We start from the raw sequence: 24722 nt of genomic DNA on the forward strand, positions 1-24722 counted from the left end.
TAGGCTTCAAAGCCTCGTAAGGATCAGCCGCATCTATGTCTTTTCAGATAGTTGAGGTGTGTAAATTAAATGTGGTTCCTTAAATCCTCGGAAAATTCTCCTTCCCTGACTTATGTACATAATCTTCGAGTGCTTTGTCCACACACAATGGCAACAGAACACCCCGATCCCAAGATTCGCAATCCGAGACGCCTTGTTGAGCACAGGGCCATAAAACCTTACATGGTTGTTCATTATCCTTGTATAGAAGGTCCCGCATGTTATCCCTATTCCAACATCAATCCCTAGACACCTGAGCATTTCTTGAATCCTTATTCCCCACAGACAAGCCTCTACTCTGTCATGAAATGCAACAATCCATATTCTTGAGAAAAACTCAATCCGAGTTCCAGAAAACACATTGCTCATCATTCTCATTATATTCATAACATTCCCAATAACATATCTGTAGCTTGTGTCTTTTGGAATAAGCTTGCAGAATGCAAAAATAGGATTTGGATTAAGGAGAAGAGTACCGTAGAATTGCCTTGTGCTGCTTTTTCTCGCAAAGTTATAGTTTTCACTTCCCTGAACTCCATTTTCGTTCCCTTTTTTCCTAAGAATGCTTCTGATAACCGTCTCATATGATATCTTACTTGGAAGGTCAATTCTGGATATTAGCTCTACACTTGCCTTTGAGTTTTTGGGTAGTTTGGATGTGTTTGAGATTGCCATTACTGCAGAGAGAGGGCATTGGTGGCCTATGAAATCTAATACAAGGCCCAGATCATTCCTGACCGTATCCAATATGTCAAATCTTGCAATACTTCCTTTGAAGCTGCAGAATAGAGGGATAAAATGCCAGTTTCCAATGTTGTCATACACCTCGACAACATCGGGGCCTTCGAGAATCTTAATCTCCGCAAAGTTGGAAAACACAACCTCAATCCCTCTTCCGTTAAGGATAACATGCTTGGGCGTCACCATGCACAATGCATATCCTATTCTGGCTCCTCTTGCAAAAATCATCTTCCGAAGAAGAGAGCAAAACTTCTGAAAATATTCATAGGAATTAGAGGTTTCCTGTATTCTTACCTGGATAGTTTCAAGTATTTCAAAGACACCAGCCTCAAAGTCCCCCATAGATATAACGAGGAGTCTTCCATTGATTCCTTTAGGATGGACTATAAATCGTTCGATCTCCTTTTTCTTCTCTAAGCATTTGTGTACATTCTTTTCTATTCTATTCCCTCTAAAATCTTTTATAACATTTGTACCTTTTAGATTGAGGAACTTCAATTCCATTTCTCCGTAATTCTCAAGGCTGACAAGCGGGTTGTACGAAAGATTCAGGTGCTCCAGATTTTTCCATTTTGCAAGGTTAAAAACCATTATCTGATTCTTGGAGGCATCGAGGAACCTGACTCCTTTGCTTGCTATTCCATGTATAAGGTTTCCAGAAATATCCAAGTACTCAAGAAATGGAAAAAAGGGAACTTCCTCTATAAAATTGTTTCTGGCCTTCAGGACTCTTAACTTCCTTGCATTAAACGACAAGAGACGTAGGCTGCAGAAATTTACACTCAGGAATACAAGATTTTCAAATGTTCCGAGACGGATTTCCTTTGTCCCATCTACAATCAGCTTCTTTGTTATTTGTGATTCCAATGACTTTAGCATTGTGTGGGATAGATTTAGTACCCTGGCTTCTGCATTGTAGTGTTCCAGGGGGTTGTGGCTCAGGTTCAAGTTCTGATATGTAGATTCTTGGAAGAATCTGGTTATCTCGTTATACGAAATGTCCAGATTCGACGCCTTCATCCTAATGACTCTGGTTATTTTGTTATGCGAAAGATTGACAGTGTTGAATTGGCCACAAACATACACTACTCCGGATATGTTGTTATGGCTTAGATCTAAATGTGTAAGCTTCATCATCGAAAGATCTGGGATCTTCTTGATATTGCAATTCACCATTCTAAGTTTCTTGAGTGCTGCAAATTTGGATTGGTCTTGTAACACCATCCTTGTAAAGGTCACATTTGCTACAGAGCTCCTTGGCTCAACCACCACCAATCTTCGTAAACTGCATATCCTTATCAAATCCCCGTCCTTGTAAAGACATCGAAGAATGGGTCTGTCAAGGCCCTTCAGAACTTCCATTCGGTCTTCGTAGAGTACCCCTAAGACTCCTTTCCCTCCAATCTTTCCCAACAAGTCTTTTGTTCTAGAGAAAATGGATCCGGTATATTCATATTCCTTGTCTTTAAAACCATAAACAGGGATGGTTATGGTGAAGTCATCCAAGTAAACAAGCTCCGAAGAAAAGACATGTCTAATCTTTGTGGAAGTTATCCTTTTTTGGCTCTCAACTCTTCGAACCTCCAGCTCAATCTCCATAAAGGGTCTCGCAAAAATCAATTGATAATAGAGATCTTCATTAATATTTAGGTCATCTAAGGAAAGTCTATTTTGGTGTATTTGCCTCCTTTTAAAAACATCCATTTCTAGATTCTCTGGGCCCAAAATCTATCTACCCACAGCTGTTTCAAGGAGTGCTTGGATGCCGTCTTTAAGGGGTCAGGCGCTTGCCAATCCCTACAAATCACTTTTGTTTTGAGCCCCTGCATGGACAAGTTCCACTCGCTGGCCATAAAAGCATTACTTACATTTATTCTCACAACCGGAGTATTTGTGAATGAGGGCTCATTCAAGATGCCCTTATGGATTGGTCTGTTACCGGCTGTTTTGTTTAATCCAGCTGTGGCTGTATACTTTTACGTAAAAAGGATGGAATATAAAAAGAGGTTTTTGAGAAAAACATATAATCCCGGGAACAGAGCACTCTTGGGGTTTGCCTTCGGTGAGGTTTTGTCTATAATGCCATTTTATTGCATATCGGAGTACTGGAAAACCATGCTGTTGAACATCACTTTGGTGGCCATACTCAGCATTCTTCCAATGGTTGATTCCTCTGGAAGAAGAACAATACAGCTGGAGCGAAATGAGGAGTTTTTCAAAATAGGCTTCCTTAGAGTGGAACATGTCGAGGGTGGAGATGTGTGCCTTAACAAAGGCGAAGTCGTCCAGATTCTGGATCATTCTGGAGGAAGCACCACAGTAAGAAAGTCCGACGGAAGGGTCTTTACAATAGAAGACTCCTATATCGACGATGGAATCGACATTGTCCTGTAGCAATATCAATATGATTAGTAATCAGACAAATCTTTCAAATAAAATAGTACTAGATTTTCGAAAGTTATAGGAATAGCATGCGAGCATAGTTCATCCAACCACGTTTATTCAACTAGAATGCCCTCGAAGTTCTCAACAAACCACTTCTTGGCATCTTCTGCATAGACCCTCTGCTTATTTCCAACCTTTGATCTGCATCTTCTCCTTTTCGATACCCTATCTCCTGGTCTTGAAAGAACTACAAAGAAGTCCATTCCGAAGATTCCGATGTTTGGATCATACTTCAGACCAAGGTCAATGTGCTCTTCAATTCCAAATCCAAAGCATCCGTTATTGCTGAAGCAACTCTCCTTAAGTTCGTATTCCTTGACCTTCAATGCTGTGTTGAGAAGCTCGTAAGCCTTCTTCCCAGATACATTGACATGGACAGCAATCTTCTCGTTTCTCCTAATTCCGAAGTTCCTGATGGTCATTCTTGCCTTCGAGGCCACGGGCTTCTGTCCAGTCAACTGCTCGAGAACCTTTGCTGCCCTGTCAAGCTTCGCTCCGCTTTCCCGTGCACAAATGTGGATGGAAAGTTTCTTAATGCTTATCTCTCTCATTGGGTTTATCTTAAATTAGCCCGTTTCAACTTACTTTCTTCGATGCCATGTTGGGGATCAAATTTTTTTCGCTCAAAACTATTACAATCAAAGACCTCCAGTTGTCTAGAAATCTCAACGGTATCCCCCAGGATCTCTAGCTATCTTTCCGAAGACTTGTCCATCTTGATAAACCATTTCTTGTCTAGAATCTCACGGATGTATACAACATTTCCGTCTTTGGCCCCCACTCCAACTTCTCTCTTCGAGGCCACAGGCTTTAAAGAAAACATCTGACTTCCATTCTTCAAGTACCAAGACCCATCCTCAAACTTCACAAGCTTTGTGTTAGAACAGGATTCCTTGTGTCTAACCTGGAATGTTCGGACCTCTTCATCTCCATACTCATTAGGATCAAAAACAAGCCATCCAGGCTTCTTCACCAAAAAATGCATAGATAGGGTCTTGACATGCAAATTTAAATTCTGCCATTTGCAGGAGGCTAAAGAGGAAGGTTGTTTCTTGCTTGGTGGTACAGATGCATAGTACTTCCTGTTAGTTGCAAGATACTTCTAATTTACATACTGGTGAAATGCCCAACCCCATAAAATGGAGCATCTACTGAACGACATTCTGCAGAATCCCCAAGGGCCTTCTGTAAAGCATGTTGAAGAGCGCTTGGACGGAATTGACGGGCAACGTGAATTTGTGGAGCTTCTCAAGAGCGGAAACGGAATCGCATTTACTTACATGAAGACAAGATGTAAGGAGTGGACCGAGAACCCGAAACGCATTGAGATGATACACAGAATTCACGATGTTCTGTTCTCACTGATATTCACATCTTCCGAGCAGAACTTCGGGATCCTATGCTTCTTTTTCGAGACCTTGTATCTTTGCGGAAACGGATGGAGCAGCCTAGTTGAGGACTTATGTGCAAATCCAAATGGAAGAAGTGTAAGAGTTCTGAATCACATGTTCAACAAGTACAGGGTTTGCTCAAGAAGCAATGCCCTGTATGGCGAAATAATAAGGAACATAGAGCTGTGCCAGGACATATTTAGGAAAGCATACTTCGAATCTCTTTCTGAAGACGAAAACATCCTTGGGATGTTCCACTCCCTGGTATTTCAGGACATCCATCCCTTCTTTGAGAACAATGCAGATAGGTTTCTAGGATCATTTTGCAAGTTGCTACGTAAGCAAGTTCTCGAAAAGGATGTATGCGAGATCTTCAACTTGTTTGTAACAAAGTATCCCGAGTGTGTTGACATGACAAGGATTCTAGGAGTGGTGCTGACAACTATAACAGGATTCGATTATCTTAAGTATACTGTTCTGCTCAACATTGTGAAGAGAAAAAGCCATCCTGTCCTTTCTAAGTTCTCCGATGCGCTTTCAAATGCAGTGAAGATGGGCGCATTTGTGTCTGAGAACGAAATCATGGAAATGAATGAGGATGTGCTGCTGTATTCAAGAAATCTCCTAAAAGGTTACGATGTAAATAGAGGAATAATTATCGAGATGATCGGGCATCTTCGGAAGGTTTTTGGAGAAGGATGGGGAAGCATGCTTATTGAAGGAACAGTGGCAACACCAATAGAGGAAGAGAGATTAATATTTTTGTGCATGGCTTTGGGGATCCGACTGGAAGAGGCTGTTAGGAAGTGCAGTGGGATAGTTCAGGATAGCAAGTCTATAGGATATCTGGGAGTTGTTTCCTTTCGATATCTGCTGTCTATTGGCCACTACACTGTCATTGATCCGGGATACATTAACAGAGGAAACCCTGGATCATTTCTTGCAATGGTGTATCTAAGCAGATGTATTGATAACAGTGGTGCTTTGGAGTCTCTTGAGTCCTATTCAACAAGATATGGAGAGGGGAACCCGGAAGCATGCAGGAAGATTGGAGGTCCTGAGAATTGCGCAAAGATCATGAGCCATCTAATGAAGTTTCTTAGAGATAACATCGAAGATGAATTTTCTTCACAATTGGTTCAGAAAGTGGTTAGAATCTGCCCTTCTTCTGTAAGTCCCGAGGTCGTGAGGTTTATCGATGAATTTGTATGGAAAAATGTCAGGAATATCAATTCACCTCAAGCTTATGGATATCTACTTGATGTGCAAGGACTTGTTTTTCTGAAGACAGGAGACAATACCTGGATTCTGAATCTTGTGCAGGTTGTGCTAAGCGAAGAGATATTCGAAATATATTCCTCTTCACTATTTCTTCTTGCCATTGTTGTTCTGCACTCATCTGGAGACTTCTCACCTGTTGTAGAAATAATAAGACAGGAGAGCCTGTGGAAAACTAAGGAGCTTCTTCTAAGTATGGTTTGCCTTACAGTATCCCTTTTCAAGACGGGGAATTGCAGCAAGGAGCAGGTGGACTACATTGTTGAGTATCTGCTAGGAGTCAGCATTCATCATGCCTATGTTCTTCTCACCAACACAGTTGTTTCGGGAGATTATCTGAAGTGGATCAAGGGAGAAAACATAGAAGAGGAATTTGTGCTAGCTTGTGCACTGAAGAAAAGGGGCTTGATCAGCGAAGAGATGTACAAGGAGATATACACCAGGAGTCTTCAGTATTTTGAAAAGAATTTTGTGTCGAAAAGAAATGCCCGGCGGGTTCTGAGAGGGCTGGGATATGGGATGGAAAGCTTTGGGAGGAGTGAAGCTTACGGGGTAATGGAAAGAAACAAACACAGTATAGGCTATGAAAACATTCCTTTCAGTGTAGCCGTTGCCTTTGAGCTCTAAAGTCCTGTTTTCCTTTTGGCATGTTCTTTTATTTTATGGCAATAAACCAGATTTGATTCTCTAGATATATTTTTTCCACCCACCATCTGAGATGAATTATTTTTCTGAGTAGCAAGCCCTTATTTACGATGTTTCAGCCAGGGATTGAGGCATACCTGGATGCCATAAAACAGCAGTACGATACGGTTATGGCAGAAAATAGGTCTCTGCGGAAGGAGAACATTCGTCTTGTTGAAGCAAATGGGCAATATGCAAGGAAAATCCAGTACTACACGAGTATTTTAAACAGACAGAAGCATATGTCTCTGGAGACCGAGGGGTCGTTTATAAGACCTCCAAAGTATTTGAAGAGAGGAAGCGATTGGAGTGTTGATGGAGATAAGCTGTGCATAGTGAGCGTTCGGGACAAGATAATGGTGGGAGGAAAGATAACGAATGCTGTTATAAGCAAGTGCGGGAAGTTTGTAGCATTTGGATGTGGATACAAAGTATTTATTGTAATGGAGAAGACTATTTGGTTTTTGGACACCTCTTCCGAGAAGATGGAGAGATACGAAGAAGGAATGTTTGAAGGAGAGACACAGGAATACAGGATATGCCCCATGGACTTCACTTGTGATTCTCTTTATCTGTATGCGGCAGATGGGAAAGGAGCAGTGAGGATATGGAGTCTGAAGAGTAAGGCTCAAGAAGGATTACTGAGGCCTTGTGATCCTGTTGCACTCAAGATAACCAACAACTTGGTGTTTACGATTGAATGGGACAAGACCATGAATGTGTATGATTCAAACAACAAGGTTCTTACTCTAAGCTCTGAAGAGGAGTTTAGTGGGCCCATGGCAGTAAGTCCAGACGGGAGCTTCGTATATGCAGTTGTGGGAAGAACCAAGATTCTTGTTTTTGACATCAAAACAGAGATGGTTCATCTAGCAAACACCAACGAGGATCGAATTCTGGCGATAGCAACCTCTCCAGAACACGCGATAATGTCGATAGGAGGCCATGGACGAAATGCCTATCTTTACAGGATAAAGAAGGAAAAGCCCTTACCCAGGGTGCAGGATTCTATCGATCAGAGAGGCACTGTCTTCTCTCTAGGATTCATAGGAAACCATTTGCTTGTAGGACAGCCCGAAGGTGTTATGATCTGGGATCTGTCGGAGAAAAGAAGCATGAGGATACAACTCCAAGAGTCAAATGTGATTGGAATATCCACATGCAAGGACTCTTTTGCCACCGTAGACAACAATGGAGTCTTACGTGTATGGAGATATTACAATTCTGTGGAATGGGATAATAGCTCTTGACGAGCATCCAATTTAAAATGCAATCCCCTAGAGACTTTATTATTAAAATGTTTTTTGGCCTATTGGCACTTCTATGCTATCCGTAGAGAAGATAATTGGCAAAATGTCTTCTTTATTGTTAGAGCCTGGAGATGTATTCCTTTATATCCGAAACCCAAGCGTCTCTTTCCTTTTCACAGGTGGTGTATAACTCCACTCCCTCTCCAGATCTTTCAAGACAGAAGCCGACTTGGCCAATGGGCAAAACATTACAGTTACTAAGAAGAAAGATCTTGTAGACTCTGCTCTTCTCATAACATATAAGAGCCTTTCCAACAAACTTAAAAAGGTATGCCTTCCATCCATCCTTGTCCATCAAGAGATACGAAGATCTGAGCAGATGGGTACTGGAAATGTCTGAGAGAATGAAAGGCTGTAGCTGCTTATCGGTCATCTCCGAGTTTAGCGCGATTTCTATTGCTCTATCTCTTGCTCTTCTATCTTGTGGAGACATTGCGTTTGCTAGTGTTGCACATCGGATACCGGGGAAAAGTGTAGAAATATCCTTTATGGTCTTGCATATTATCCATTTTATGTCCGACTCAACTGTGATGTAGTACTTGGTTGTTTCGGCTGAACCTTCGTAACATAGTACAGTGTTAGAGATCCTGATTTGAGGATAGATTGTTAGTTTGCGGCCAGGAGCATAAAGATTTGAAGCCATTTGGGAGTTCCGAGTTTCTGACCAGCTGTGAGAAGCCCCCTTTAGATTACCTTCGGGTTTTTCGATCGTATTCTCTGGCTTGGACATGGACTTTACATACATCACATCGATAGGAGCAAAGGTTGGAGACTTCCCTGTTCTAGTATACAAAAAGCTGGGTCCTTGATACGAGGTTTTGCTCGACAAGCTAAGAGAACTTGCGTTTGATAAGGGATTACTAAATACAGATTTGGAGACAGAGAGGTCTTCTTCTTGGGCTTCCTTTTTGCCAAAAGGACTTGGCGAAGTTCGGTTTCTTCTATTTCCAAAGCTGCCGGAATTGGATGGAGCTTCTCTATTGAAAATAGAGCTGCTCGCTATTGATCTTACATAGCCCACTTTGGATCCTCGATTGATGGAATCCTCAACGCTTCCCTTATTCATACCATACGAGCTGAAGTCTATAGACGATTTTTTGTAAAGATCCATTCCCACCATCGATCCCTTGGATATGTCTTTATGGGCCGGGCTCCTATTCATAGCTCCAGAAGAGTTTACTTTCCATGGAATCACTCCTCCAATAAATCCATCCCTCATCTTTGTACTATTTACATCACCAGAATTGTTTTTTGGAATGCCATCTGCAGCTCCATTCTCATTTGAAAAGTCCTTGCTCTTGCCAAAGTAGTTTGCAGGAGATTCTAGCTTAACATTTCTGTTGAATACAAATCCACTTCCAACACAAGCCCTTGCCTTAAACTCCTCATTGATCCTTCTTAGCTTCTCATCCATCGATCCCATCGACAACCCTCTTGCATCCCTAAACTTTCCTTCCGGTTCTTCTGCAGCAGGAGACAGGTATGAGTTCAAAGAGTCTTTTCCCATGTTTAGGGCTCAAGTAAATATCAATATTCAAAAGCCTTTAATAAAACCTTGAAAATTCACGCGCGCATAAGTAAAACAAAATTCTTTAATATTCTTTCGCTGTTGTTAACAGTCTACAGATATCCTCAACAGGGTCTACAAATATCTTTCTCCTATACACTTCGTGGCAAAGCTCTTCAAAGAGCTCTCTTGTATCGTCGTCCACAACCATGTTCAGGACAGAAGTTCTGAGATAATCGATTGCCTTCTCTTCGTCGATCCCAAGAAGATAGAGGTATTTATGTTTCCTAACCAGAAACTTTGAGAGATGGCGTATCTCTTTGTTTGTCTTCTTTTCAAGCCTAAACACCCACATGTCATTTACGCGCCGGTCTACCTTTTCGGAGATATTCCCTCCAAACAAGTAAAACCATCCATCCATCTCTACAAACTGGTGTGCGGACCTTGGCGCCGGTTTGATATCCACTCCGGCTTCTGTTCTTGACTTCACCACCACTTCAGTCCATTTCTTCTTAATCAGAGAAAAGGTATATACATCTATGTTTTCAAATCTTCCTTCCTTCTCTTTTCCATGGCAGAAAAGAACAACAATCTCATTCAAGTACAGAAGGCCCCTCTGGACAACTCTTCCCTCTCCACTGATTGGGAATGGCACACTTTGGAAAACAGTGTCTGTGTCCAGTCTGTAAAAGACCATTTCTCTCATCGAGCTTTTGTTCTTCTGCCCTCCTATGACTACAAGGCTATTGTTGTAGATGCTACCCTCGATATAGTCAGGGGGAATAAACACCATACTATGCTCCAGTCTTGACTTCAGAGAGGGAGTGCTTGAAGGTTGCATTGTATCCGACCTTATTACCATCCACCTGCTCCTAAACAAACTCGACGACGATGTTGAAGGTTCATGGCGGGAGTTGGATTCATCTAGCATATTTTCCTGGGAGATCCCTGTTCCAAATGATGGAGAAATCTCAGCCATACCGGGAGATCTCTTCTCTTTTCCGCCGAATTGGCCGCAAGTCCTGTACCTTCCATCTGTCTCTGAGATGGGCTTTCCAACTTCATTTGTTCTTCCACACTTTCCCAAGACCTCCATCCCATAGCCCAGGGATCTTTCGTCAAGTGAAAACATGTAAAGTCCAGAGTATGTGTCTTCCTTCTCTGTAGATCTTCCTCCGAACACATATAATTTATCTCCCACAACAACCATCTGATGATCATATATGTTTCCCGGTCCTCCCTCTTCGTCCGAGTTAATCACCCTCCAGTTTCCATCGAAGACCCATATGTCTGATTTCCCTGAAAAGACCTTGCGAGAGGATAAGCAGATATATTTCCCCATCAGATAAAGTTTCGACCCGTATGAAACCATTCGGTGGCAACTTCTTTTCCCTGGTGATACTGTATTCATCTTAATCTCACTCCATTCTCCGCCTCTGTATCTCCAGAAGTCCTCTAGTTCTTCCACTCCGTTCCATCCCCCGTAAAGATACAAACTCCCATCCATTTCAACCATTTGATGTCCTCCTCTTTCGCAAGGCCATACCTCGGCTCTTGGTATCTCTGTCCACACCAATGAATAGGGAGAACTATCTATGAATCCTTGGAAGACACACGGATCTAACCTATCCAGTACTTCTTCTGTATCCTCGTACTTATGGCTTTCCAGCAGGTGCCTTATGTGCTTTACAATTTCGTCTTCTATTTTATCGGAGCTTCTTTTCTCGAGAATCTCATAAACATCTCTAAATCCACAGTCTCTCAGGAATTTCAGGCAGTTTCTCATGGATTTCCCAAAAATAACCATTTCATTGTATCTTGCAAATTTCTCGACATCGGCTATTCCTCTCAGCTCGACAAACCATAAAGAGTAGCTGAAGTTGACTCCCCATGCAGCAAGAGGCTCAATCTTCACATACTGGGCAATGTAATATGTCTCATCCTTTACAAGGAGATTAAAGGTCTCCATTTCAGAATCGTTTTTTAGGCCTCCGCACAAGACCTCTTTGTACTCGACGCCATCTCCGGAAACGCTTATTCTCATCTTTTTAACATTCGATACATGCATCTTGTTGTACTTTCCAAATGTAATGGTCACCACAAGGCTTGGAGGGATCTTTAAGATGATATATTGGAGATGATCGTTAGTTGATGTCGACCATCTTGAGTTTGGATCCATGGGGTCATTCTTTTTGATATTGCTTGGCATGTATACAGAGGCATATGTTGAATAGCTGTGTATCTCATAGGGAATCACGGTGTAAGACCTTCTATCATTCAACATTTCTCAGGGGCAACTTTGTCAACATTTTGATGTACCTTGATTTTGATTCATTCTCAGATAATAAAAGAATGATTAGGGTTCATCATAAGATTGCCTGAGACCAATGAGATTGTTACAGTATGTATATAAACCAGAGATTTTTTTATCCCATGAAATTGGAATTACATATGGTAGATGAAGGGGGAAGAAATGAGTCTGTTGGATTTGATAGAGGAAAAGCGTCGAAGAGGCTTCTGTGGGTAGGAAGTGATTCTGAAGTTCGGGGAAGGTCGAGTCTTCGGAAGGAGAAGGGAGGGATTGCCAGGGGCCCAGAGAAAAGTAATCAGCACTCTGGAAATGACAAGAACGAGACGGTATCTCAAGACTCCAAGGAAGAAGAGAAGGCGATTGCAACAGAGGATGGAGACAGCAAGGTTAGGACGAGTGAGAAAGTGAAAACATTAAATTCGTTCAAGGACCTCTCCTCTCCATCTCTGGTAAAGGTGCTTGGAAGAGAATACACTGCGCCCACAGTCATACAGAAGTACTGTATACCATCGATGGTTGATGGAAGAAATCTCCTCTGTAGAGCACCGACGGGAATGGGAAAGACGATGTGTTTCCTAATCCCGATCATAGAAAGATATCAACAAATGAACAAGCCACAGGCATGTATTATCTCGCCAACGAGAGAACTATGCGAACAAATTCGAACGGAGGCTTCCAAACTTGTGGTTGGGAGTAAGATTCGGGTGGTGTCTATCTACGGCAAGAAGCAGGATCTTCCTAGCTATGCTGGAGTCGACATTATAGTTGCAACACCTGGAAGGCTGATAGATCTATTGCACAAAGATAAGGTGGATCTTTCTGAAGTAAGGATGTTTGTCCTCGACGAGGCGGACAAGCTTCTGGACATGGGATTTGAGATGCCTATAAGGGAGATCCACAAATTTGTTCCTAAAAACACACAGACATGTCTCTTCAGTGCCACGTATTCACCAAAGCTTACGAGGATGATAAACTACTTTCTCCCTGACGACAAAGTCTCGATAGAAATTCCCTCTGAGACTCTTAAGAACATCCGGCAGGACATTGTGGAGGTAAGGAATAAGAAGAAAATGCTTCTTAATATCTTAAGGAGCTCGGAGATCAATCTCAAGGGGTCATGGAGGATGGAAGTGCAACCCGATAAAGTGCTTGTTTTTGTTGAAAGAAAGAGCGAATGCGGGGAGGTTGAGAAGACCCTAAAGAAAAATGGGATCCTCTGTGTTACTCTGCATGGAGATAAGGAGCAGTCAGATAGAAACGAGGCATTGAAAGGGTTCCGTAATGGAAGATTCCCTGTGATGGTTGCAACCTCGGTGGCAGCCCGGGGTATAGATATCAAGGATGTAAAACTGGTGATAAATTACGACATTCCGAAAGACATAAAGGAATACATCCATCGGATAGGACGTACCGGACGAGAAGGGAAGTCTGGGAGGTCGATATCGTTTTATGATGGGGGAATGAGTGCTGATTTCAAGAAAGCATTGATAGAGGTCTTGAAAGAGTCCAAGAACCCCATTCCTTCGTTTCTGAGCGATACTGCTGAAGACTTTGATGCCAGGCTTCAAAGATTGAAGGTAAGTGCTGATAAGGAGATGTCGGATGACGAAGAAGTCGGGCTGTGGGGATGATGTTTCTTTTGGTTAATGGGATAATAAATACTGGTTGGCAATTTATGTTAGGAAAACTGGCCTTGTGTTTTCCAATCTATGTTGTGGACAGAAAAGTACAGGCCTAAGTCTGTGGACACATTTGAGGGTCCTGAGCATCTCAAGAGCATTTTAAGAAACTCCAGCGAGAGAGGACATCCGAACCTCCTTCTGTATGGACCACCTGGGACAGGAAAGACGACCTTTGCCCATCTCTTGGCAACCAGGAAGCTGGAGCTTAATGCATCTGACGAAAGAGGCATATCTGTGATAAGAGAAAAGATCAAAGTGTATGCATCTACACTGGAAAAGGACAAAACAGTAATACTCGATGAGTGCGAAAATCTCACGTCGGATGCACAGCATTGCCTGAGGAGAGTTATTGAAGATTCTGTGAACACCCGCTTCATATTTATTACAAACTATCCATCGAAGATCATCGGGCCCTTGAGAAGTAGATTGGTAGGAGTGAAGTTTACACTTGCAGATAATAGGGTTCTTGAGGGCATAGGAGGCAACGAAGGACTAGGCTACGACAAGGAGCTATATCGCAGACTTTTTAAGCTCTGTGGAAACGACTTAAGAAAGGCAATCAATGTGCTTCAAGGCATTGCTCCCCTGAGCAGCTTCTGCATTGAAGAGGCCGTTGGAAGTATTCCTCAAAAGACGGTGGATGAGTTTTGGAAAGTAGGAAGGGCAGAAGTTATGGATTACTCGAAGATGTTCCTGAGAGACGGATACTCTGCACTTCAATTGGTTCGGCAGCTGGCTGGGTGCTGGAAAGGAAGCGATGCCCAGTCTGCAAAGTTTCATCTTCTGCTCTCGTCGCTTGAAGAGAAAGCGGTCTTGGGATGTTCGGATGAGTTAGTCTTATATAATCTCCTGGGAGGAAAGGTTGAGATTTTTAGCCAATAAATGGAGTTGTTGATATTTAATGAACATAAGCTCAGTCCGGCTACCTTTTGTTCAACATTTTCATTAGTCTTGCATAATATCCCCATCTTGCTAGATATTCCCCACTTGGATTGCGCTTGCACTGATCAATCTTTTTCTCCAAGTCCTCTTTGATTCTGTTTCTATCTTCATTGTTCTTGGCATTCGAAATCGCTTGCTCGTAGTCCAGCACGTCGATCAAAAACTCCTTCCCGACATCGATATTTCCTGGATTGTTCAAGTATCTTGCCCTGGAGAGATCGTTTTTTAATGTGTCGTAAGCTTTGTTTATTTCCTCCATTGATATGTCTTCTCCTGAAGGACTTGCTTTGTCTGGATGGAATTTTCGACTCATCTTGTAGTATCTCTCCTTCAAGACATTCTGGTCGATGGCGAACGAAGGCTTGAGTCCAAAGATGTCGAAGTATCTTGATGGACTTCCCATCTGTGTGGGTGATAGTAGAGTTGAAATGGGATGTTCGAATATTCTTCTGGGATGGAGCTACCCTTGAAGATGGGGAAATCCAAGGGAGATGATAGAAAGAAGGAAGGTAGGAAGTCTTCTCGGCACAAACTTCCGGGGAAGGAAGGAAAGACAGGAAGTAAAAAGATTGTTCTGAGAAAAAAGCCATGTCCCATCCAAGGAATAGAGTTACAAGATGCCACAAAGATAGAGAAGGATCTTTTAATGCATGGGACCATCAAGGACAAGATCGATGTTCTTACGTTGCTAGTTGAGAGGAATCCATCTCCAGAAAACTATAAGGCCCTTCTTGCATTTTGCGAAAATCAGAGAAACGATGTTCACTACTACGTCCTCAAGAACATTCAAGATCTTCTTATATCCAAGAGGGAAGTTGAAAATCCTTACATTAAGCAAAGAATCATAAAGTCGTTTGATGTCAATCTCCGGAACCAGTACATTAAGAAGAAGGTTGCAAGACTGGTGCACAAACTGCTTGAGGAAGGAGTTTTATTTGTGAATCTGGTTCATCTGTTCATCAACAAGCTGGGAGACAAGAGAGACATGTCGGACTATGTGATTGATAAGCTAAATCTGTTGGTTCCTGGGAATGAGGAGATGATTCTCGACGGGATAGAAGACTTCTACTTCAAAAACGATCAATTTAGGTCGAGGCATGTTGTTCTAAAGTTCCTGGCAAACATAGACTGGGAGAACAAGGTAAAGGCTTTTGAAGTATTCGACACCATCCTCAGAGATTTCAACGAAAATATCCCCGAGGAACATCGGAACATTCTACTGGAGGACCTAATTGTCGGGCTGGGAAAAAACATGACAGACAAGAATGTCTGCAGGACAGACATAATAAGAAAATCAGTACATACCGAGAAGATGATATTCTATGGGGCAAAGGCATTGTCTAATTCCAAGGACCCCGAAATACTCGTGTTCTTCAAAAATGCAATCAAGTCGCATAGAATGAGAGGTTCGAAACTTCTACCGGAGTTCCTTAATATGATCCATGAGACTGCATCTATGCACAGAGATATCGAGTTCTATAGATTTCTCTTGGAAACATCTCTCTTATACACTCCGGAGTATATAATATCGATATTGATTATATGTTCTGAGGCTAGGAAGGAGGGACTAGGAGGATTCGACAACATTTATAGTCTCCGGGTGCTTGCCTTACACTATCATGACGTGGTGCGGAAGCTTAGTCTTCAGCTTATTGGCAACGAGATGATTCTTCCATTTGATCCATTCGACAGGATGAGCCTTTTAAATGCCGAGATGATGTGTGGGGATCTGTGATAGCACACATGGGGATGAAGAGTCCTGTTGACAGGCCTTGGATTGATGGAGCCAGGATTGGAATGTGTTTTGAATATCCTCTAGCCTTCTGATACCGATTGGTCCATGTCTTCACAAGTAGATCGAAGTCTAGGACACAGATGGGTGAAAATAAACAAAGGAAAGATACAGGTAGTCGTTTCCATATCCATCGTAGAGCTCTTGGGTGGATGCAAAAGATATACTACAGATACTCTGTGGAGACGGGAATCTGTGTTTTGGAATGGTGGGAGTCTGTTCTTGTCAACATTTACTTTTTATTGCTGCTGTCTTCGCTAATCAAACAGATAGTAAGAATAGGAATTTATTTAGCCGATACATTGATGAAGTGGCATTTCCTGGGTAGACCTTAGCAAGAAATAAAGCTTATATTTTTCCTATCTCCTTAAGCATTTTAAACACAAACGGCTGTAATGCATAATTGGTATTCATCTTTTCGAGAACCCTGATGGCTTTGGTCCTTTCTCCCGATCCCAAGAGTATCCTAATGACGTTCTTCAGTTTGAACTCTATGAAGTCCCCCATCTTTCTTATTTTACAAGCAGCCCTTGTGATGTCCTTTACGACCCTCATCAACCTTCTCTTATCACCTCCAAAGTGTGATATAAGAAACTCGTTTTCCAAGTGTGCTAGTGTTTCATCGTGATCGAGTGTTAGGTCAGTGTCTTCTGTCCAAATGCTGTTGTATACAGGTGTCCGGAGAAACCAAACTCCTGATTTCTTTCCAAGGAAGTATTCCTCACTTGGGAATGCAGCAACAAGAAAGTATTTTCTGTCTAATCTCAGAGATAGCAACCCATCGGTCCTTGGAATTACTCCTTTGAAAGTCACTTTGCACTTGTTTATCAGAAGTATTGTAAATGATCCGTCGGCTTGGAGATACATCAGCTTGCTACCAAGGACATCTATTGCCACGACGTCTCCAGCACAGACAAACGGCATCGCAAGGATCCCAGTATTGAGATGGTACAGCTGTATCTTTCCTGTGTACAGACATAAATATTTCTTGTTTATGCAAAGCATGTCTATGCTTCCGTGTATCCTGTAAAACTCCTTAGGACCTCTTTTGACAGACACATGTGTTCGGTCTTTTCCAACTTCGACTTTAAAATCTCCAAAGGATTTCGGCATTTGGCTTCTTGTTGCCATCTTGGCCAACTTCTTGCAGCTGTAGTTAAATATCGCAAGATATGAATGGTTGGTTTCAACTTCCACCCCTTCTATTTTGTCCTTCTCCTCGGGAGTATCCGATGATATCAATACAGGTCTTACAACCTTCTTGGAGCTTTTGGCCAGACCATCCTTACTATTGCTTTCTGCAGGTTCTTTTTTTGCTCTCTCAAACATATCTTTGTTTTCCATGGAGAAGAAGACTTCACCAGAAACATCCTCTTCTTCCTCATAAACTTTGCCAAACTCTCCCTCCTCCACATTTATCTGAACCACCTCTCCTCCATACGAACATACAAATAGTTTTGTGCCGCTCTCATTCCAACACATGTCAAGAACCGGTAGCTCTGTTAGATTCTTGACTAAGAGAAACGGCTTTGAATACAATGAACACCACAGAGAAAGACTCAAATCCTGAGATGATACAGCTGCAACATAGTATCTTCTATCTTCTTTGTAGAGCCTTGGATTAAAGGCTACAACTTCGCATGGGGCTGCATGGCCAATAAACGAACACTCGTTCTTCAAATCCTTACTGAAAACCTCAACAGTGTTGTAATTTCTGTTGAATGACAGTCCTGATGCAAAGAATTCTCCGTCGGGAGTCCAGCTTGTACGGGAAAAAAAAGACTCCAGAATCACTCCTTCCGAAGCATCTATTTTCCCCACCTCCTCAAACTCTTCATATAGAACAATTCCATCATCTCCTTGTGTACACATGTACCTGAAACTCCTATCTGCAGAAACCCCCTTTATCTGCCCCTCATGGGGCTTCATTTTCTTAACAACCTCAAATGACTTCAGGTCGTAAAACACAACATATCCATCATATCCAACACTCACAAGAAACCTATCTGTCCACAGCACATTGCTGACATCACTTTCATGCTCACATGCAGATGCAACAACATCTCCATCTATTCTGTACACAAAGACCATTCCATCATCTCCTCCAGAAGCAAGCAGTTTCCCATCAACACTAAATCTAACACACAGAACAGTTCCTTGGTGCTTCTTAACCGTCCTGACATGCTCGTGCTTTTCGTTCCACAGCTTTATCTCCCCATCAAGAGATGCTGTAGCCATCAATGTTCCAGAAACATCTATGGAAAATATAGGCTTTGGCCTCTTCGTGCCATGGCCAATGTCTGTCCTCGAAATCTTCATCTCGATATAGGGAGACCTAACTCATCTTTAGTTAAAAACCCATCACAAAGAAACCAAAAAGTTTAATACCAAATTAGAAACATTCAGTCTCTTGAACCTCCCTTCTTGCTAGACACAGAAAAGTCCCCTGGGGAAATATATGATTTCATTCCTCCATTCTTTATCAGCCAGTCATGTCCGACAAAGTGAAGCTCCGTATCATTGCAAATTGCATGGTTTATGTGCTTGGGGATGACCTTCTTCTTACCATCGGTGTTTGCCACATTCTTTGCCCCATCCGTGATCTCACTTATCAAGTACATCACACATGCCGAAACACCAATAAGGGCATCCTTTGATATCCTCATTCTGGTTCTGTCCTTCATGATCTTCTTGATCTGGCTTAACTTTACAATGCTTTTCTGATGTTCTTCATCTTTCCCCATAACTCGTGGATCTGCCTTTCCTCCTTTTCCTTGTACCATTGCCATTCCTTGGGGCACTCTCTTTGTTTATATATTTTCCTTTTGGAGGGAAATAGATCTTTTGGAGGGAAGTTGTCATCAACCTTTTTTACCCAATCATTCAACCCTTCTCCTTTTTCCAGTCTCATCACTCGTCAGGTTCTCCTTTCCATAGAAAACCCTCAGGAAGTTCTGAACATCCTTCTTCTTCAGACTGTTGATTTCAATCCTCATGGATCTTTCCTTCCCCTCGTACTCATTCATAAAATCCACAAACTCCTTAACCTGCTGCTCCACTACCACCTTCTTCCCCTTCACAGGAATGACATCAATTGCAATAAAGAATGCCGTACACTTCTTTAAGTCCTGCATTCCATACTTGATCTTTCCAATGTTCTCCTCTGCAACTCTGAATGCCTTTGGAAACGGAATGGCATAGAGTATGTCGTCAACAGCTTCAAACTTAGACGCAAGGATTCGGACTTTCGACTCCACATATCCTTCCCACTTTGGAAAGCCCTCCTCCTCGGTGGACATGGCCAATATCTCGGCAAAGAGCTTATACCTGGAGAAGAAATCAGATAGATCAAATATCTTTCTGAAGTCGTTTTTCTCGGGACTTGACAAAATCTCATGAGCCCGTGCAAACTCCATGGAAATCACATGCTGGGTACTGTTCGACACATTATGCGTTGCACACATCGAAGGATATGCAGGAGTTATCACCGGCATCCTGTGATACTTGTCAGAGGGATACACCTTTGGGTCCCATACCTTCAGATTATAGTTGAGATCCACCACTGGACGTAGGACCACAGGTGTGGGCCATTTCCATGATGAAAACAACTCAAAGAACTTGCAGACAATGGAAAAGGACGACGCATTCGGATATAGCTGGCAGACTCTAGCCACACACAGCGAAAACGCAACTCCCCCAAAGTATCCATAGGGATTTCCATATACACACCTTCTCTTGGCCCAATACTTGATGCATCTCAGTGCCGAATGGAAAGTATTTACATTTGGAACAAGGTTCAGCATTTCATCTGTAACTCTAGAACCGTTCAGTGACAAAATGCATTTCTCATCCATGCTCTTCAGGAGCGTGTCGTTGAGCAAGTTGATTCCATCCTTTACAACGGGAACATTAAGCCTAGCAAAGACTAAATCAATTGGAATCCCTTGAAACTCGAATTTAATTATTGGTACAAATGCATCCTCTATCTTTGTAACTTCCTTTATATTCGGGTCTCCTTTCAATTCCTCATAGAAGTGAGTGAAGAAGTCGTTTCTTGTCACATGTCTAGGTACAATGCACAAGGCGTCGATGTCTGTTCCCTTTCCATGCACTCCCAATCTATAGCTTCCAAATGTAAATATCTTTCCCCCATATGCTTTTTCGCCGTCCCCACTTCCCCTGCCTTTTCCCATCCTCGCCACAAACTCTCTCACCATGAAGTTGAGCTTTCCAAGCACCCTCTCCCTTGTCTGGCCCTCCTTGTCATCCTCAAAGAATCCCCGCTCCTGCAGATACATGTCCATCTCCTCCGATAGCTTCATTTCCTTCTCGGTACTTTCCTTCATCGAAAGAGGACCAGTCACTCCGTACTTGTAGTTCCTTTCGGATATCTCCATTTTAGAACCCCTCCATCTGCTTTCTTTTTATCCCTTCCCATTCAAGAGGATCCAGGCCCGTCTTTCAATCCCCCCTACACACAATATTAAAAGACATAAAAAACTAAACACTTTAATATCCTCCTCTCAGCCTAAGGACCAAGTGGAGAGTAGATTCCTTTTGGATGTTGTAGTCAGACAAGGTTCTTCCATCCTCTAGCTGCTTGCCTGCAAAAATAAGCCTCTGCTGATCTGGCGGTATCCCTTCTTTGTCCTGTATCTTTGCCTTTACATTCTCAATACTATCCGATGGCTCGACCTCTAGTGTGATTGTCTTTCCTGTTAGGGTTTTCACGAATATTTGCATTTGTTTGGGGTATTCAAACAAAGCATTTTTATATTTTGATGCACCAATCACATCAAGTTCTTCTGATGCCATCATCTAACCAGAATTCTTCGGCACCAGACGAAAATGAAGAGATCTGTAGCCGTCTTAAACATCTGGACTTCAACAGACCCCTTGTGCCGGCCATACACATCGGAGCTCCATGGATACTCCTCTCTGCCTCCATACAATGCACCCACACCTTCCTGCCTGTTACAAAGTACAGTTAAGAGACAAAAAATTTTACCCTCAAATGGTGCTAGGAAAGGTAAAAAAGATCCCGGCCATGGCTCCAAAGCTGACGAAGGAACAGAAGATGGAGAGAGAGCTTTTGATAAAAAAGAAGATAAGCAAGCTGGCCAATGCAATCAGAATTCCCCCGGCCATCAATCAGTTCAAAACCTTCCTATCGGAGGATGATACTAAAAAGTTCGTTGATCTGTTCATGAAGTACAGACCGGAAAATAAGAAAGAGAAGATAGCTAGGCTAAGTTCCGAAGACCCGAAGAAGGGCCCAAAGCCCATTCTTGTTAAGTTTGGTCTGAAGCACGTGACAAGTCTTATCGAAAGCAAAAAGGCAAAGCTTGTTCTTATCTCCGCATCTGTCGATCCCATTGAGGTTGTGATCTTCCTTCCAACGCTGTGCAGAAAGATGGGTGTGTCCTATGCAATTGTCGAAAACTCCACCATTCTTGGAAGGCTCGTCAACCTGAAGTCCACATCATGTGTCTGTCTGTGCGACGCAAGGCCAGAAGATGAGGCTGCTTTCAAGGAGATACAAGGAATTGCAAATGCAATCTTCCTCGACAACTATGAAACCCATCTGAGAACCTGGGGAGGAGGCCCAAAGAAGCAAACAAGTGAAGAGCAATGAAATAAAACATTTCTTTATTCAGGAACTCATGCCAGCCCTCACTCCTCCCGAGTAAACAAAACTGACATTCCTACAGCTGCCAGGATTGCAAACTTCACTCCTGGAATGGTATTGATCCAGAGATTGATCCATCCGAAAAACGGGATATATCCAACAACAATGGACTTGATCTCTCCCCTCGTAAGGTAATTTCTCCCTCTCGGATAAAGAGAAACATCGTCATCAAGATTGTTGTCTCCCTTTGTTAGATATCTTTCTCCAAACTGCTTGATACACCGATGAACACATGGAATCTCCCTTCCAAACTTAAAAACAGTCATATCCCCAACACTAAAGTCCTTGTTGGCAAGCCACAGTATATCCCCCTTCTCAAATCCCGGAGACATGCTTTCGCTCAGCACAACAACAATGGGACTGTCGTTATTCAGAAGAATCGAAAACATCTTCCATATCATATATGTCCCCATCACAGAATATGCTGCATTCACAAACTGAACAAGCTTCTGCCGAATGCTCATTCTTTTCAGCATTCTGATGTCCTTCTCGGAAATAAGATACTCAAGCATCAGGGTGTGCAAGGTTCACTATTTCTCTTTCCTAATCCTTACACAATAAACAAACCATAGAATGATAGAATAATTTATTATTCCTGCTCCTGCCTCACACCCCATAAATCTTGAAGTTCCCCTCGTATCCGTACCTCTTTATCATCTCCATCGTCACATTATCAACCTCGACACTATCGACATCAAGAATCGACTCCTTTGGAATCACATTCTCCTTCCTTTCTCTCTCTTCTTCGTGGCTCTTGATGTAGACCTTGTTGTACGTTCCCTTCAAAATCTTCTTGTAAAGGGACGTGAGATATCCTGCAATCTCATTCTTCAGCTTCTTCGACTGCACAACAGCCACGTCTTGCACCACAAGCAGATTATGGTCAAACGTGTTGTCAAGCCTCTGGAAATACTTTTCTGCAATCGTTCGCGCTGCCCTCTTGACTATCTTGTTCCTAACACAGCCCTAAAATTAAAGCTTCCACCTACCATTCTTGGGGTGAAAATTTTTTCTGCACAAATCTCCCTGCAAAACACTTCACTACCTGTACTCAGGCCTCAGCTCATATGCATTTTTCAAGTCCTTCTTGTTCAGCACACAAATGTCAGACACAATCTCCTGGATAAATGCAACAGGCTGCCCACAGAAGTCTGCAAGATCCTTCACCGTCCATGACGGATACTTCTCAAATGCCTTGAACACCATGTCTATCACTTCGTTCTTTCCAAGTCTCTCTCTCTTCTTATCCATTAGCATCTTCTTTCTCTTGCGAGCAAGATACTCAAGCTCTCTCAAGCTTCCAAACTTCTCTCCTCTCTTCCCCTCCTTAAGATAATCAATGACTTGTACATCGCTCTTCTTCGCATCGCTTTTAAACCCCGCTTCTTTTTTGTACCTCAGATACTCCCCATTAATCTCCGGTGTTATGTAGCATTCGTTGTTAATCACTCCCTCAACATCTGCATTGTTCTCATAAGCCCGGATTACATACATGCTGTTATCTCTAGGCTTCACCTTCACCTCAAACGAAGAAGGAAATCCCCCCTCGCAAAATTCCTTGGACAGCTTCAAGCTTAAAACCGCCGGCTCCGTGGATGTTGCTTTTGTTATGTCAAGCTCTCCAATTGTCGTCTCTCCACCCAAACTCAATATTCTCTCTGCTAGAAATAAAGGGACCTTTGCAAGCCAAATCTTTGTGTTTTTGTTGTTTGTGTTCAACTCCATAGAGGGCTTGCCTCATCAAGCATTAACTTGGTCTATTCCAAAATATTTATGAAATGATTGATGGTACCTATCAAGTTTATTAACTCCTCCCAAAGCAGCTACTTAAGACACTACTGGCGGCGGTAACAAGATCACCAAGAGCACCACAATCACAACTGCAACTACACATTCTTTCGGTGGTCTCTGTTCCGTTCTCATTAGTAGTGCTTGTAGAAGCAACGATAACTTCGGCACTCAAACCACCATCGGTGCCATCAGACGGGCCAGGCTGTTCTGTAACAGGATCTTGGCCACCAGACCCGCTATCAGTAGGTTGATCTCCGTCTTGAACGGGGCCATGAGACGAACCATCCTGTGGGCTTTGACCTGAATCATTTCCTCCATCATGTTGTTCTTCATTATCTGTAAATCCAGGATTACAACGACCAAGTGATCCATCTTCATTACTTCCATAAACTGGTACCTGAAAAATTAGTAGCATTATTGAGATTGACAGAATGATACCCTTCATTGCAAATTTTTGGAGACGACTTCTTAAATACCAATTAAAAATTTTATCCCTAATGAAGATTTTGGTCACAAGAACAGTAAAGATCCCAGAGGGCTGCATTGTGAAGCAGGAGGGGAAAGTCTTTACATTCGAGGGCCCGAAGGGAAGGATAGTCGAGGACTGTACTCGACATCCGCTAACATTTGATATCTATGAGGGGAATGTCCGAATCCGACTCTGGAATGGAAAGAGAAAGGCTGCAGCTCTTGCAATAACGGTCGAGTCTCTTTTGAAAAATGCAGTCAAGGCCGTCACAGTTGGATTTGCATACACTCTGAAAGCAGCATACAACCATTTTTCTATAAACATGGAGGTCAAGGAAGATGGAAAAGTCCTCCTTGTGAAGAACTTTCTTGGAGAGAAGAACATCAAGGTGTTTAGGATGCGTGGAGTGGCAAGGGTTAGACTGGACGAAAGGAAGGATACAATAGTGATTGAGGGCCCATCTCTGCCGGATGTTTCCCAGAGTGCAGGGACAATCTCCAACGAATGCAAGGCTAAGAACCGAGACAGCAGAGTGTTCCTTGACGGAATCTTTGTTACAGAGAGAGGCATCATGGCTTGAGTAAAGGTCGTACTTTATTTTATATTTAGTTTTTGAAATGCTATTTTTTCTGAGCCTATTCTTTAAGATCT

General features: G+C 42.5%; 23 protein-coding genes across 23 annotated transcripts; 9 read left to right on the top strand and 14 right to left on the bottom strand.

Moving 5' to 3' along the window:
* Positions 1-33: 33 nt before the first annotated feature.
* On the bottom strand, positions 34-2379 carry Eint_020540 (uncharacterized protein; the record flags this gene model as incomplete). Its single annotated transcript, XM_003072367.1, has 1 exon — positions 34-2379. One exon carries the CDS (start codon positions 2377-2379, stop codon positions 34-36), a length of 2346 nt encoding a protein of 781 aa, XP_003072413.1.
* Positions 2380-2607: 228 nt separating this feature from the next.
* On the top strand, positions 2608-3174 carry Eint_020550 (uncharacterized protein; the record flags this gene model as incomplete). The annotated part of the gene is made up of 1 exon (XM_003072368.1): positions 2608-3174. One exon carries the CDS (start codon positions 2608-2610, stop codon positions 3172-3174), a length of 567 nt encoding a protein of 188 aa, XP_003072414.1.
* A 104-nt stretch (positions 3175-3278) lies between these two features.
* Eint_020560 (60S ribosomal protein L11) lies at positions 3279-3825 on the bottom strand (the record flags this gene model as incomplete). The annotated part of the gene is made up of 2 exons (XM_003072369.2): positions 3279-3785; positions 3811-3825. 2 exons carry the CDS (start codon positions 3823-3825, stop codon positions 3279-3281), a joined length of 522 nt encoding a protein of 173 aa, XP_003072415.2.
* Positions 3826-3916: 91 nt separating this feature from the next.
* On the bottom strand, positions 3917-4210 carry Eint_020570 (uncharacterized protein; the record flags this gene model as incomplete). Its single annotated transcript, XM_003072370.1, has 1 exon — positions 3917-4210. The coding sequence occupies one exon, from the start codon at positions 4208-4210 to the stop codon at positions 3917-3919; it is 294 nt and encodes a 97-aa protein (XP_003072416.1).
* A 154-nt stretch (positions 4211-4364) lies between these two features.
* On the top strand, positions 4365-6521 carry Eint_020580 (CAS/CSE chromosome segregation protein; the record flags this gene model as incomplete). Its single annotated transcript, XM_003072371.1, has 1 exon — positions 4365-6521. The coding sequence occupies one exon, from the start codon at positions 4365-4367 to the stop codon at positions 6519-6521; it is 2157 nt and encodes a 718-aa protein (XP_003072417.1).
* Positions 6522-6649: 128 nt separating this feature from the next.
* On the top strand, positions 6650-7828 carry Eint_020590 (WD40 domain-containing putative transcriptional repressor for RNA polymerase II; the record flags this gene model as incomplete). The annotated part of the gene is made up of 1 exon (XM_003072372.1): positions 6650-7828. The coding sequence occupies one exon, from the start codon at positions 6650-6652 to the stop codon at positions 7826-7828; it is 1179 nt and encodes a 392-aa protein (XP_003072418.1).
* Positions 7829-7946: 118 nt separating this feature from the next.
* On the bottom strand, positions 7947-9395 carry Eint_020600 (uncharacterized protein; the record flags this gene model as incomplete). The annotated part of the gene is made up of 1 exon (XM_003072373.1): positions 7947-9395. The coding sequence occupies one exon, from the start codon at positions 9393-9395 to the stop codon at positions 7947-7949; it is 1449 nt and encodes a 482-aa protein (XP_003072419.1).
* An 85-nt stretch (positions 9396-9480) lies between these two features.
* On the bottom strand, positions 9481-11679 carry Eint_020610 (muskelin N-terminus domain-containing protein; the record flags this gene model as incomplete). The annotated part of the gene is made up of 1 exon (XM_003072374.1): positions 9481-11679. One exon carries the CDS (start codon positions 11677-11679, stop codon positions 9481-9483), a length of 2199 nt encoding a protein of 732 aa, XP_003072420.1.
* A 149-nt stretch (positions 11680-11828) lies between these two features.
* On the top strand, positions 11829-13337 carry Eint_020620 (DEAD box ATP-dependent RNA helicase; the record flags this gene model as incomplete). Its single annotated transcript, XM_003072375.1, has 1 exon — positions 11829-13337. The coding sequence occupies one exon, from the start codon at positions 11829-11831 to the stop codon at positions 13335-13337; it is 1509 nt and encodes a 502-aa protein (XP_003072421.1).
* Positions 13338-13415: 78 nt separating this feature from the next.
* Positions 13416-14270, top strand: Eint_020630 (DNA replication factor C small subunit; the record flags this gene model as incomplete). The annotated part of the gene is made up of 1 exon (XM_003072376.1): positions 13416-14270. One exon carries the CDS (start codon positions 13416-13418, stop codon positions 14268-14270), a length of 855 nt encoding a protein of 284 aa, XP_003072422.1.
* A 40-nt stretch (positions 14271-14310) lies between these two features.
* Positions 14311-14733, bottom strand: Eint_020640 (HscB-like chaperone; the record flags this gene model as incomplete). The annotated part of the gene is made up of 1 exon (XM_003072377.1): positions 14311-14733. One exon carries the CDS (start codon positions 14731-14733, stop codon positions 14311-14313), a length of 423 nt encoding a protein of 140 aa, XP_003072423.1.
* A 69-nt stretch (positions 14734-14802) lies between these two features.
* On the top strand, positions 14803-16065 carry Eint_020650 (Nucleic-acid-binding protein; the record flags this gene model as incomplete). The annotated part of the gene is made up of 1 exon (XM_003072378.1): positions 14803-16065. The coding sequence occupies one exon, from the start codon at positions 14803-14805 to the stop codon at positions 16063-16065; it is 1263 nt and encodes a 420-aa protein (XP_003072424.1).
* Positions 16066-16205: 140 nt separating this feature from the next.
* On the top strand, positions 16206-16457 carry Eint_020655 (DUF3317 domain-containing protein; the record flags this gene model as incomplete). The annotated part of the gene is made up of 1 exon (XM_009163559.1): positions 16206-16457. One exon carries the CDS (start codon positions 16206-16208, stop codon positions 16455-16457), a length of 252 nt encoding a protein of 83 aa, XP_009161823.1.
* Positions 16458-16470: 13 nt separating this feature from the next.
* Positions 16471-18441, bottom strand: Eint_020660 (WD40 domain-containing putative histone transcription regulator; the record flags this gene model as incomplete). The annotated part of the gene is made up of 1 exon (XM_003072379.1): positions 16471-18441. One exon carries the CDS (start codon positions 18439-18441, stop codon positions 16471-16473), a length of 1971 nt encoding a protein of 656 aa, XP_003072425.1.
* An 83-nt stretch (positions 18442-18524) lies between these two features.
* On the bottom strand, positions 18525-18911 carry Eint_020670 (histone H2A; the record flags this gene model as incomplete). Its single annotated transcript, XM_003072380.1, has 1 exon — positions 18525-18911. The coding sequence occupies one exon, from the start codon at positions 18909-18911 to the stop codon at positions 18525-18527; it is 387 nt and encodes a 128-aa protein (XP_003072426.1).
* Positions 18912-19001: 90 nt separating this feature from the next.
* On the bottom strand, positions 19002-20519 carry Eint_020680 (poly (A) polymerase type 1; the record flags this gene model as incomplete). Its single annotated transcript, XM_003072381.1, has 1 exon — positions 19002-20519. The coding sequence occupies one exon, from the start codon at positions 20517-20519 to the stop codon at positions 19002-19004; it is 1518 nt and encodes a 505-aa protein (XP_003072427.1).
* Positions 20520-20631: 112 nt separating this feature from the next.
* Eint_020690 (ubiquitin) lies at positions 20632-20865 on the bottom strand (the record flags this gene model as incomplete). Its single annotated transcript, XM_003072382.1, has 1 exon — positions 20632-20865. The coding sequence occupies one exon, from the start codon at positions 20863-20865 to the stop codon at positions 20632-20634; it is 234 nt and encodes a 77-aa protein (XP_003072428.1).
* Positions 20866-21136: 271 nt separating this feature from the next.
* On the top strand, positions 21137-21757 carry Eint_020700 (60S ribosomal protein L7A; the record flags this gene model as incomplete). The annotated part of the gene is made up of 1 exon (XM_003072383.1): positions 21137-21757. One exon carries the CDS (start codon positions 21137-21139, stop codon positions 21755-21757), a length of 621 nt encoding a protein of 206 aa, XP_003072429.1.
* A 38-nt stretch (positions 21758-21795) lies between these two features.
* On the bottom strand, positions 21796-22323 carry Eint_020710 (S26 Type I signal peptidase; the record flags this gene model as incomplete). Its single annotated transcript, XM_003072384.1, has 1 exon — positions 21796-22323. The coding sequence occupies one exon, from the start codon at positions 22321-22323 to the stop codon at positions 21796-21798; it is 528 nt and encodes a 175-aa protein (XP_003072430.1).
* A 94-nt stretch (positions 22324-22417) lies between these two features.
* Eint_020720 (40S ribosomal protein S17) lies at positions 22418-22803 on the bottom strand (the record flags this gene model as incomplete). The annotated part of the gene is made up of 2 exons (XM_003072385.1): positions 22418-22777; positions 22801-22803. 2 exons carry the CDS (start codon positions 22801-22803, stop codon positions 22418-22420), a joined length of 363 nt encoding a protein of 120 aa, XP_003072431.1.
* A 49-nt stretch (positions 22804-22852) lies between these two features.
* On the bottom strand, positions 22853-23536 carry Eint_020730 (transcription initiation factor TFIIF subunit beta; the record flags this gene model as incomplete). The annotated part of the gene is made up of 1 exon (XM_003072386.1): positions 22853-23536. The coding sequence occupies one exon, from the start codon at positions 23534-23536 to the stop codon at positions 22853-22855; it is 684 nt and encodes a 227-aa protein (XP_003072432.1).
* A 79-nt stretch (positions 23537-23615) lies between these two features.
* Eint_020735 (uncharacterized protein) lies at positions 23616-24047 on the bottom strand (the record flags this gene model as incomplete). The annotated part of the gene is made up of 1 exon (XM_009163560.1): positions 23616-24047. One exon carries the CDS (start codon positions 24045-24047, stop codon positions 23616-23618), a length of 432 nt encoding a protein of 143 aa, XP_009161824.1.
* A 52-nt stretch (positions 24048-24099) lies between these two features.
* On the top strand, positions 24100-24651 carry Eint_020740 (60S ribosomal protein L9; the record flags this gene model as incomplete). The annotated part of the gene is made up of 1 exon (XM_003072387.2): positions 24100-24651. The coding sequence occupies one exon, from the start codon at positions 24100-24102 to the stop codon at positions 24649-24651; it is 552 nt and encodes a 183-aa protein (XP_003072433.2).
* Positions 24652-24722: the final 71 nt, after the last annotated feature.

The sequence above is a fragment of the Encephalitozoon intestinalis genome, chromosome II, assembly GCF_000146465.1.
Source record: "Encephalitozoon intestinalis ATCC 50506 chromosome II, complete sequence".
Classification (NCBI taxonomy): domain Eukaryota; kingdom Fungi; phylum Microsporidia; family Unikaryonidae; genus Encephalitozoon; species Encephalitozoon intestinalis.